Genomic DNA, 13,066 nt, shown 5'->3' with positions numbered 1-13,066 from the left:
TCTCCTGATGTCAACTTGCTGGAGAGTGTCCAGAGAAGGGCAACAAAGTTGGTGAGGGGCTTGGAACACAAGCCCTATGAGGAGAGGCTGAGGGAGCTGGGGTTGCTTAGCCTGGAGAAGAGGAGACTCAGGGGAGACCTTATTGCTCTCTACAACTACCTTAAGGGGAGTTGTAGACAGGCAGAGGTTGGTCTCTTCTCCCAGGCAACCAGTACCAGAACAAGAGGACACAGTCTCGGGCTGTGCCAGGGGAGGTTTAGGCTGGAGGTTAGGAAGAAGTTTTACACAGAGAGAGTGATTGCCCATTGGAATGGGCTGCCCGGGGAGGTGGTGGAGTCGCCATCACTGGAGGTGTTCAGGGGGAGACTTGATAGGGTGCTTGGTTGCATGGGTTAGTTGATTAGGTGGTGTTGGATGATAGGTTGGACACGATGATCTTGAAGGTCTCTTCCAACCTGGTTTATTCTATTCTAACCCTGAGCAGAACCTGAAGCTCCTGCCATCACACTGATGCAGTTCAGGAAGTCTGTCTGGGTATTCAAAAGCAAGGTTCAGTTGCCGTGCCAGTTTCAACTATAAATTAAGCAAGTTCCAGGCCTGTAAAATTAGGATATCTAAATTTTACCATGTTCACTATTACAGATCTGTAATCTGAAGTTACTTTTTATCCCAGTTACTCTCTTCATAAGAACTACCTTCCAATGATTAAAGTGAAAGTGGAGTTCAGATTATGACTTCTGTGATTCTTAGTATTTAATCTCCTCTTGTCCTCATCCTTGTGCTCATTCTGTTACAAAACAGTGTATCATGACAAACTCCTGAGACTGGTCTCTGAATGTACTTCACTGATTGATCAAAATGGTATTCAGTGCATTAGATATACAAAAATCAATCTATTCACCATAATGAAGTGTTTCCCTTACTTTGAATAACTGACAATAAAAGGAGCCCTACCAAATTCTGTTCTTCACAGTACACAGGCGTGAGAAAGCAACACCGTAGCTGCCATCAGCTCCAATGAAAATGGCTATATTCAACCCCAAAACCACCACCAAAGAGTTACCAAGTAACAATTGCTCTTTATCCTACAGAAATCCTAAAGAATTTGATTTCCAGCTGCTAAGTTTCTCAAAGCAACAAATGCATCTGTCCAGCTGTTAGGAGAGAACATCTTAAACCAGATGAAGCCTTGGCGGAAGCTGTCCACGTTACACGAGTCCCTGTATGGACACAAAGTTGAGTAGCTCAGAGTAACTAAAATAGTTGAGAACTATTAATTCATTAATTAATAACATTAATTAGCACAGTTTCCCTAATTTTATGATGAAATATTTATTTCAGCTTTGTGAAGCCAGAAATATTGCATACCAGAAGACTCTACCACAGTTACAGAAGGAGGAGAAGAAATCTGATCAAGCGATCCTTACCAAAATACTACAGGCACATATTATTGCCAAGTTTAGTTTGATTTCCTATTTTCAGAGCATCATTTTCTAAAGCTCCACTGCCTTTTTGATGCCAGATACACATTATTTCTGAATGCCTTTGTTCTGTCAAGTACCTGGTGTTACTAGATTAACTCTCCTCAAATGAAAGCAGTGCAGTTCATCCTTACAGATGAAAGATACCAGAACTAATACCAAGGAGTTGTCTTTAACCTCCAAAAATCTGTAACAGGAGATGTTAAGTTCTTAACATATGCAAAAGCATAAAATGGGGAATATTGTTTCAAAAGATGAGTTTCAAGTCATATTGTTTACCTGTTACTTAACCTTAAATTTGAACACTGTTGTACACCACTGTTGTAGAGAAGCTGATAGCTTAATAACGCCACACTAATTTCCCTCATGACAACTAAAGAATGGTATATGCTCGACTGTAACTGCTCAAGGATTTATATAGAGGCCTTTAACAACAAAGCTAACAGAAAAAAATGTTGAGAGATACAAATCAATGCCCAGAGCACTACTCTTGAAGATGGGCTCCACGGATACATAAACATGAAATAGCTTCCTTGGCTCGTGTATCGGTTTAGGGAACACGTCACACTGAAGAAACAACACGCTGATGTCTCCTAACATTGCAGGTTTGATCCCTGATACAGGGAAGTCTTACATAGAAACCACCTACAGTGTATTGTACATTTGCATAAAGCTTAGATTAAAAACACAAAACATTTAAATGACAGAGTAAATGGAAAAGGCCAGATGAAATTCCCTCATTCTTAGTCACAATGGAAACAAACTCTCCCCAGAAGAGCACTTCTTTTTTTCTGCCTTCCCTCAAAGTCTGTGGCTTATGAGTTATTCACTCACTAACAAAATAATGGAGACCCAGATAACAGACTGAACATGCAAATGGATATGTAACTTCCTTATCAAGAAACTGAGATCTGCAATGTGGATCTTTTGATTAAATGAGATGCCTTACTGTACATTAATATGTTCCTCGTACAGTCCTGCACAATAAAGAAATGTAATCCATAGCCAGTATTTTGTGGGGTTTTTTAAACAGTGAATTTTCAGTAATCTTAGTTTTAGAAAGCAGCTTAAGACATTAACAATATACATTATTCAAAAGTGAGGAAGAAAATTTGGATTTGTGGGAAGCATGTGAAAGCAGGAAAGCATGTGCTGGTACAGAAAGTACCCAATACCTTTTAATTATTCTAGCACAGATGCCAGCCATTGTTTCCAGTCAACTGCTACTTGGAAATTAAAATCTACATTAGGTCTTTGGATTTTTAGTATCATAGTAGCAGTCAGGGTTGGAAGGGACCACAAGGATCATCCAGTTGCAACCCCCCTGCCATGGGCAGGGACACCCCACACTACATCAGCCTGGCCAGAGCCTCAGCCAGCCTGGGCTTAAACACCTCCAGGGACAGGGCCTCAACCACCTCCCTGGACAATCCATTCCAGGGCTTCGCCACTCTCATGGGGAAGAACCTCCTCCTCACCTCCAGCCTGAATCTCCCCACCTCCAGCTTCATTCCATTCCCCCTAGTCCTATCACTCCCTGAGATCCTGAGAAGTCCCTCCCCAGCCTTCCTGTAGGCCCCCTTCAGATCCTGGAAGGCCACAATTAGGTCACCTTGGAGCCTTCTCTTCTCCAGACTGAACAGCCCCAACTCCTTCAGTCTGTCCTCATAGGAGAGGTGCTCCAGCCCTCTTTTTCTTATTTTTTTCAATGGCTGAAGGACTGAGTAAAGCAGAATGCCTCTCAGTTTCTGAATTGGCAATAAGAATTAAGGATGTTATAGAGAAAAACTAACTGCAAGCACATTTCACCCTGTAAGTCTTAACTTTCAGCTGTGTTCTCAGAAGTGAAAGCTGGAGAAAAACTGAAAGCAGCCTTGAAAATGTGGGGGTGCTTGCAACAAAAGGAGTGTGCTACTTTCCATATCTACATGGGACAGGACAAATCACAGTAGCCTTAAATTGCAACAAGAGAATAGATATCAAGTTAGACTGCAAGGTGGAAAAAACACTTTAAAGGCAAAGATAACTGAATTAAAATGTATTATCCACTGAGATTTCTGGAATGATTCTTACTGAAAATTTTTGAGAACAAGTCACACAAAGCATTTGTAGCTATGGCTAATCAATAATTAATCCTGCTTTGGAACTGTAATTCTAACTGACTTTTGATACAGAAAAATTTGTATTAAGGTAAACTTAAGAGTACAGAGTTCAGGTGTTACAATGAAGACCAGCTCCAAACTGGCATGGTGCTGAAGCCTGGTGCCACTGCTGAGGACAGAGACTAACCCAAGTATGTTCATTGGTTTGACTTATCCTACACAGAGAGGGTGTTTTTACTAAACACACACACATCCCCAATATACACACAAACATTTTATTTGAAAGCAAGACAATCTCCCTGGCTTTTCACAGTATAACTTAAAACCAAAAAGAATCAGAGCTGGTGTTTCTGTACCACATCCCCAGGTCTGTAAGTCAAAGCGATGAAGGAGCACAAAAAGCCTGAGGCAGTTCAAAGTTTGCATGGCATGACACAGTGAGGACAGTTGGTTTTTTTCAGGCACTGGGGAATGAATGGGGTACTGGAGTCTGATTCCTTGTGATTTCTAGCAGCTGTACATCTCTGAATAGCAGATCACCTGGAGGTCACAGGTACAAAACCAAAATAGAAACACTTCAGTTATGATGGAAATTTTATGTTCACGGTAATGTATCCAAGTGCCAGGTTCTGCACATTGGCCACAACAACCCCATGCAGTGCTACAGGCTGGGGTCAGAGTGGCTGGAGAGCAGCCAGGCAGAGAGGGACCTGAAGATACTGGTCGATGGTAGGCTGAACATGAGCCTGCAGTGTGCCCAGGCAGCCAGGAGGACCAATGGCATCCTGGCCTGCATCAAGAACAGTGTGGCCAGCAGGAGCAGGGAGGTGATTCTGCCCCTGTACACTGCACTGGTCAGGCCACACCTCGAGTCCTGTGTCCAGTTCTGGGCCCCTCAGTTTAGGAAGGAGGTTGACTTGCTGGAACGAGTCCAGAGAAGGGCAACAAAGTTGGTGAGGGGCTTGGAACACAAGCCCTATGAGGAGAGACTGAGGGAGCTGGGGTTGCTTAGCCTGGAGAAGAGGAGACTCAGGGGTGATCTTATTGCTGTCTACAACTACCTGAAGGGAGGTTGTAGCCAGGCAGAAGTTGGTCTCTTCTCCCAGGCAGCCAGTACCAGAACAAGAGGACACAGTCTCAGGCTGTGCCAGGGGAGGTTTAGGTTGGATGTTAGGAAGAAGTTCTATACAGAGGGAATGATTGCCCATTGGAATGGGCTGCCTGGGGAGGTGGTGGAGTCACCATCATTGGAGGTGTTCAGGAGGAGACTTGATGGGGTGCTTGGGGCCATGGTTTAGTTGTTTAGGTGGGTTGGATTGGTTGATGGGTTGGACGTGATGATCTTGAAGGTCTCTTCCAACCTGGTTTATTCTATGTAATTCTATGTATGTAGAAAAAAAATCAGCAACTGAGACCAGGAAGAAGCTGTGTGGTAGAGGCTAATGTGCAAAGACAGGACCATCAAACCAGAAGCTTTTAAAGATTAGCTCAGTGAAGAAATCACTCATGGGACTCAAAAGAAAACACCTCTTACTCAAAGAGGTGTGAGTTTTAGAATTTGTGTATACTCAAAAGAAGACAGACCTGGTTACACAGGAAATCACTAAACTGAAACCTCGGAAAATAACGACCTCACCAATAGCCACATTCCAGCACTTTGTGACTAAATTATGTGAATTAGCTAATAGCTGTTGGGCTAAACAAAATCAGGGGTGGATGTCTGCTTATATACTAAAGGAAGAGTTTGATGAATGTTGTTTAGAGTAGGAGACCAGGTGTGATATTAAGGAGGAAATCTCTACTTGTGTTAAAAGGGTAGCTGACATTTTGCGGATGGTATTTGTCACTGTTACTGAATACCAGTCTTACAGTCACATCAGGAGGAAGGCCACCACGACTGCAGGTGCTTGATGAAATAGCAAATAAGCCCTTCAAAGACTGTTGAGGTCTTAATGACTTTTGGCAAGGGACCATACTCTAACTCCTACAGGAAAAAATAAAGCCTACAGAAGCAGTTCTTTGTCCTTGGATTAAGGCAGACTGGCCTTGGATAAGTCCAGAAGTTGTAGCTAAAAGGTTTAAGAAAGGCTTTATTTCAAATTCTATGGACAGAACTGAAGGTTATTTCTGTAGTTTTGAGTCTGAAGATGAAACTGAGAATAGTGACTCAACTGGAGTAAAGTGAAGAGGCTGACAGCACCAGAAAGTTGTGAGGTCTGTGAGAGATAGCTTTATTAAGGTATGAAAGAACAAAACAGGACTTAACTTCTAATAGAAACAAATAATTAGGGAAAACTTCAGAAGTTTTCTATATATTGATTATAGGTCTACATTTATTTAAAATAGAATAAACCTTTATTTAGAATAAACCAAAAACAAAACAGAAGAAAAAGGTAAGCAGCTTTTTGCATAGAGCTATGCATGGTTGCTTTTAGGAAGGACACCTTATATTCAGATTAAGACAGTACGTATTCTCCAACCTTACTGAGACCTACTCAGACCCTTCAGGCTGGGTGTGAGGAGGAGGTTCTTCACCATGAGAGTGGTGAAGCCCTGGAATGGGTTGTTCAGGGAGGTGGTCGGGGCCCCATCCCTGGAGGTGTTTAAGCCCAGGCTGGATGAGGCTCTGGCCAGCCTGATGTAGTGTGGGGCATCCCTGCCCATGGCAGCAGGGTTGGAACTAGCTGATCCTTGTGGTCCCTTCCAACCCTGACAGATACTATGATACTCTAGCATGTTAGCACACACTTTTGCTGCTACTATTAAGTCTAGGTTACTCCTGAGTAAACTGTCTCACACAAGAAGGATATTAAGGTGTCTACTAATGGCTAAGCACACTTGTTAACATTTTAACAGGCTTTTTATCACAACAGCAGACAAAGACACCAACAGAAGAGACAAAAAGCATAGCTAGAAGTACTGAGAGGAAGGACTGCACAACAGTACAACTATTTTCTTATGTTTTTGATACAGGTCACTGTAAGTTGACAATGTGTATTCAGTATCACTAAGGTTGGAAGAGACCTCAAAGATCAATCTTAGCATAACAAACCAGACCAGCTTACAGTTCTGGGGAGTTTGTACCAGAAGGTACAGCAAGGGGTGGGGTGGGGGAGGGCAGGGAGGGGAGACCCAAACCTCAGAAGCAGATTTAGAAAAGATTAAAAGTCAAAAAGCAAAACAAAAACACACACAAAACACAAAACAAAGAGACCACAAACAAACTAAACCACATCAAAACAACACAAACAACGGAGGAAAGGCTAATAAGCTCAGATGAAACATATCCTGACTCTTTGCTGTAGTTGGCAAGCAGAGGTATCACAAAGACTTCATAAATAGAATAGAATAAACCAGGTTGGAAGAGACCTTCAAGATCATCGTGTCCAACCTATCATCCAACACCACCTAATCAACTAACCCATGGCACCAAGCACCCTGTCAAGTCTCCTCCTGAACACCTCCAGTGATGGTGACTCCACCACCTCCCCGGGCAGCCCATCCCAATGGGCAATCACTCTCTCTGTGTAAAACTTCCTCCTGACCTCCAGCCTGAACCTCCCCTGGTGCAGCCTGAGACTGTGTCCTCTTGTTCTGGTGCTGGCTGCCTGGGAGAAGAGACCAACCTCTGCCTGTCTACAACCTCCCTTCAGGTAGTTGTAGACAGCAATAAGGTCACCCCTGAGTCTCCTCTTCTCCAGGCTAACTAGAAACAAAATCAAGTTTGCTACCAGCTTCCAATTTGGTATTTAAAAAAGAAAGGTTACATTGGACAATGACCAACTGCCAGGAAACACAGCCAAGATGTGACAGAGGAAGTTTAGGCTCGAGGTGAGGAGAAAGTTCTTCACTGAGAGAGTCATTAGTCATAGGAATGGGCTGCCCAGGGAGGTGGTGGAGACACCATCCCTGGAGGTGTCCAAGAGGAGATTGGACGTGGCACTTGGTGCCATGGCCTAGTCATGAGGTCTGTGGTGACAGGTTGGACTCGATGATCCTCGAGGTCTCTTCCAACCTTAGCGATACTGTGACATACACAGCTCTGATGCACCCATCAGCAGTACATTCACCTAGCCCTCAGAAAACAAACACACACACAAAATAAAACCAAACCAACAAACAAAACAACAACAAAGAAGCTCACAAATAGTGTATTTCTTCTCAAGGTGAATGCAACCATCAGATCACCTTTAGGAGCAAAGTATTACAACTACCTAATCAGCTGCCACGTGGTAACAAGAGCAACAATCTCTCTTTGGACCATTCTGCATTCTTGCAAAATATACAAGTTCAATTCTTCATCAGTACAGATGAACACACTTGTTTTTGTCTGCCCCAGCCTTCACCCATATTGTTCTGTGACAACATGACCGTTTGACACAGATCTGCTAATTACCAAACTGCACCAGAAGAGAACACTCACAGTTAAAAAGAATCTTTTGACATATACCCATATGGATGCAAATTTCTTTTGGTAACAGGTAAAAACAACGCTCTCCATTGCATGCTGACAATGGAGAACACAACTACACTCCCTCAGCGCCCTGGTACTGTATTATAGTCCAGGCTACAACCCCTGAAAACTTAAGAACTGCAGCATTTTGAAGCACAACGGACAGCAAAGCACTGAAGTATTTATAGCTAATGAAATACTGCATATAAAACACATCAAAATGAACTTTGTTCTTACAAGAGAAAAGAACAGTTCTATAACATTATTTTCTATCAAAGCACAAGGGGTCCATTTTCTCTGCTTGTAGCAGGCACTATGCACTGTTGGGTTATAAACATTGAAACAGTTCAAACTGAGGCCTTTCAAAAGCAGGTGAGAGATTTGGCTGTACAGTTCCCATTGCATTCAATGAAATCAGAGTACTGACATCCCGTATTTGCCTTTGAATCTAGGGATCTTTCAATGCTCTACTGCACATTTTTACCTTCCCTCAGTATAAAAACCTGCTTATTTCTCAAACACTATGCTAACCATTACAAAAAAATGAACCAAAACCAAACCACAACAAACTAAAAGTTGATTTCTGACAACAAGCTCTGTGGGTGCTGAGCTCCAAAATCACTAACTGGCAAAATAAAGTAAGGACACAGCCCTGTCAAAAGTTCTGTGTGGTTATATAATGCCTAAAAATTATGCATATTAAAAAAAAATTATGTTAAAAAAGGGCAAGTGAAATGACAGTGAGAAAAAATGCTACAATCCTTCTTCAGCGCTGCACTTGCAGGCTTAAAACGTAAGTGTCTAGGTTTTGTGTATATATATATATATATGGTCAAATGACTCTTTCATGCACATATATCCAAAGCTTTTATTTTAGAGATCATGGGCAATGCCCTTAAACTGTTATTTAAAAGAGACTTCTGAGATAGCTTTTATTGTGACATGAAATTGCTGTGTGAGATGGCTTTTACTATTACATAAATTTTCTATAACATCTGTCATGCACTGCAAGCTAAGTAGCTAAGCTTACTGTTTGAATCATGCCTACTACTTTGTGTTAGCCCTGATAAAGGATTAAAACTGTAGAAGAGGCTGAACAAATACTTTGGCAGCACAGGTGAACAGACTTTATTTAATATAAATCTCTGTTGAACCAGTACAAAAATATCTGCCCCAAAATAACACTAGTTAATACAGCAAGCATCTCTTTAAACTTTGGCTTCATTTTTCTCTTTCAGTACTACATGACACAACTCAGCTCTGTGTTACAAACCAGTGTTACACATTCAGCCTGCCAAAACAGATACAGCCCTCCTGTAAATCTGGGTATACAATGGACAGCAACATGAATTTTCATCCAAGTTTCTACACAACTGCTTTCTTCAGTGACACTTGTTTGTGAAAGATGTATAAGAAAGTGAGCAAGCCTGGGATTTGCAACAGACTTTTGCAGCAACCATTAAAATAAGAAAAAAAAATGGTGTTTTCTTTTGTTAAACACTAAATCAACTGAGTACTGAAGCCCCTTATTAAGCAGAAGCAACCATCATTTCAGTCACAGCGCTCCACACACCAGCAATCTACTCCGTACGCGTCAAGCATGGTGTCTTCATTGCCACCTACCCAACTACTACAATTCAGTGAGCGGCTCATTCACAAGTTAGAAGTCGAGCTGGAGCCAGGAAAGCCAGATTTCCACCTCCCAGTGGATGGATTTAAGAAAGTAGGCACAAAGATTAAGTAGTCTGAGAACAGCGAGCTGAACCAACATAAACCAGTCTTGTTTCCATGCATCTATGCTGACGTTCTACCCAAACACAACGATACAGTTTGACCCGAGGACAAGGAGCTGAAATACGACTCCTCCGTGAAATAAAACACAAGAAAACAGGTCAAAGAAATCACAAACATAACACAATTCAAAACAGCCACGTGAATTTGCTCTTATCTCCTCTGCCTTTTAACCATTTGTCTGTGTTCCATGAATGGGTGACAGGAACGTGTAAACAAACATCGTCACTTTCATCACGCTATTACACCCTCAGTCAAGCTGCAGAAGTAGCAGCCAAATTTCCGTGCTCTAAAATACTTTTAAGAAGTTGTTCTAACACCTAACACTAGCTGAGAACGGACATCCAAGGAAAAAACCAGGGCAAGGTATAAACACATACATGACCAGAATGGAACGGTGTGTTTGAAGCGTAGAGCTCGCAGCGGTAAGTCTGTTCAGAAAGGGATACTCGGCGGGGTCACCGGTTCAGAGGATACACCTGCAAACACCCCTGCTTCAGGCCCAGTCCAAGCCCTCGGGCAGCAGGCCGTTTACAGGCGGCAGGCATAGCCAGAGTGACACACAATGATGCTTCAAACAAGGCCACCTCGGAAGTCCTCTCCGGAGGGCGAGATTACTCTCCCTCGACAGGGCGAGAAACAGCGAGCAGCATCGCGGAACCTGCCACCGTCGCTGGGGACTTAGTTTCGCCCCACCGCCACTTCATCGCTTCGCTTTCTCCGGATGGCGAAAACTCCGCTATCCCCCGAGGGTACGAGATAGGGAAGGAAGAAGAGAAGGGGCGGGGGGCGGAGGAGGATACTCAAACACAGAGCAAGAGCCCCGCGCCGACGGGACCTGGGACGGACTTTCCGCTCCTCTCACACCCCTCGGCAAAGAAGCGGAGCCCCTATCTCCGGGCTCCCTTTGCCCCGCGCTTCGTCTCCAGGGGAGGAGGGGTGCCGGAGGAAAGGGGACAGGGGCAGGGGGGGGCGGGGGGCTCGGTCCGCCACCGCAAGGAACAAAGGGCCCTTCGATAAGCCGAGCCGCAGAGCACAACAAAGGGGCCTAGAGACCGCGAGAACCGGAGCGGCCGCCGGGGAGCGGGGGGAGGAGAGGCAGGGGAAGGGGATTACAGGCCCGGCCGGAGCGGCTCCCGGGGCTGGGGGGGCGGGCCGCCTCCTCTCAGCCCACAATGAGCGGCGGAAGCGTCAATCGCCCCGCGATGCCCGGCTTAGAGCACTAACTCCCAGCGCCCCCCCCGGCCTCCCCACCTTCAACCGCCCGGGCCAACAGTCGCACCGGGCCGCTGACTGCGGCTCCCCCACAGCGTCCCGGTGGGGGCGGCGCTGCAGCCGCCCGGCCCCCCGCACTCCCTCTCGCCCGGGCACAGACACACACACAGCCCAGAGGGGAGGGGAGAGCGCGGGCGGGGGCAGGGAAGGAAGGGAATGGAAGAGGCGGCCTGACCTGGCAGAGCTGCTTGCAGTACTCGGTAGCCGCTTGCACCGCCGGCTCGGGGCTCTCCCGCAGCCCCGTCTCTAGCTCCACCAGCCGCTCTCGCAAGAGCCGCAGCTCCAGGAGGTCGCCACCTAGGCTACCGCTCTCCTGCTCGGCCTCCTCGTCCGCCATCTTCGCACCCCCGCTCCGTCGCGTACGCAGCCCCCCCCCTCCCTCCCTGCCTCGGCCTCCCGGCCCCCCCCTCCCGCTCCGTTTCCAGGTCACGTGATTACACAATGCCACGTTCCGGGGAGGGGTCACGTGCCATAGAGAACGGGGGTGGGAGGGGGGGAAGCGCGCGCGCGCGCGCTCTCCGTCCCCCGCGGCGCAGGACTGGGACGGGGCGGGGCCAGAGCGAGAAGGGGGCGAGGCTCCCGGGGTCACGTGACGCGACGACACGCGCCCGTCGGCTGAGGAGCCACGTGACAGCCCTCCGCGCCCTCCCGCCGACGGGTTTTGGCGGCAAACGACAGCAAGTAGCGCTCGGCTCGGCTCGGCTCGGCTCGGGCGGGCTTCACCACTGTCCCTCGAGATCTGAAAGCGGTGAAAGGTTGTGCACGGCCTGGTGGGACCGGAGGTCTGTACCCTTCACTGGCCATCGCTGGGTCCTGAACTGAACGGATTATTTCCTTCTTGTTCCTGACACACAGTTGCCACGTGGCACCAACCACTGCTGCATCAGCCATGGTCAGCACCGTGGGAGTTTTGTTTCTTCCTCTGCAGGATGTAGCGGGGTGTGTTAGCCTCATGCTTGGATCACCCTGCTTTTATTGCAAGTTATAAGTACAGCTCTGCCCTTCAAATGAAGCAATTAAGATCTGGAGGGCTTTAGTGCCCCCCTGGTGCTGGTCTGAGCTGCCTCTTGCACACCGGTGACGTCATCAGGACAGTGGAAAGCTCCAGTGGTGGGCATTGACCTCCCCTGCATTTGTTTGTGAAGCTGAGGAGACATATGCACATGTCACAAATAACTGAAATACTGGAGTTTGGTCTGAGGCAATGAATCTGATGAGGAGGAAAACGTGGACCTGATGGGCACTGAATCATAGAATCAGTCAGGGTTGGAAGGGACCACAAGGAGAGCCTCGTCCAGCCTGGGCTTAAACACCTCCAGGGATGGGACCCCAACCACCTCCCTGGACAACCCATTCCAGGGCTTCACCACTCTCATGGTGATGAACTTCCTCCTCACCTCCAGCCTGAATCTCTCCGCCTCCAGCTTCATTCCAACTGGTGTGGATACATGTTTTTCAGTCGTCTAAGTTGTATGGGTTGACCCAGGTTGATGGCTTCACACTCTTCATGTTGACAGTGTTCATCAAGGAAGTGAAGAAGTGTTACAGCAGTGAGCACTGCTGGGACTGAGTCACTTCTCTTAGCCAGCTAGCAGTAAGAGTAGGAGTACTGTGTTAAGATGCACATGTCACATCATCTGGAAAAGAAGGGTTAGTACTGTGCACTAACTAAGCAGATGTAAGACTTTTTTTTTTGACTGGAAGAGACTGTATCTACAAACTGCTCAGTGTGGCAGTCAGTCTTGCTTACACTGAGGTATAATACAAGATCTTACACCTGCTAACTTACCTTGTATGACCAATGAATATGTTTTTCATTTTTTTGGTCACAAGGAAAAGTGGCTCTACTCACTTCTTGCACACAGTTGAAAGCTGAAGTGTATGATGGAATTAATACTAAAGCAGAGCTGTAAAGAAAAGAGGTTCCTCTGGGATTCCACAAATGTTAGTTTGCAAGTGTAGAC

At 46.0% G+C, this 13,066-nt stretch overlaps 1 protein-coding gene across 1 annotated transcript in view; it reads right to left on the bottom strand.

Annotated features, from left to right (window-relative positions):
• Positions 1–11,457, bottom strand: part of ZNF292 (zinc finger protein 292) — an 82,753-nt gene extending 71,296 nt beyond the window's left edge. The window contains exon 1 of the mRNA XM_068149128.1: positions 11,278–11,457. Within this exon, the coding sequence (XP_068005229.1) occupies positions 11,278–11,439 (162 nt within the window). The 5' untranslated portion in view covers positions 11,440–11,457. The remainder of the gene's footprint in view (positions 1–11,277) is intronic.
• Positions 11,458–13,066: the final 1,609 nt, after the last annotated feature.

Source organism: Melanerpes formicivorus, unplaced genomic scaffold (genome assembly GCF_026170545.1).
Source record: "Melanerpes formicivorus ecotype bairdi unplaced genomic scaffold, bMelFor1.0.p_v2 SCAF_2, whole genome shotgun sequence".
NCBI classification, from domain to species: domain Eukaryota; kingdom Metazoa; phylum Chordata; class Aves; order Piciformes; family Picidae; genus Melanerpes; species Melanerpes formicivorus.
This window is presented reverse-complemented; position numbering and strand designations above follow the sequence as displayed.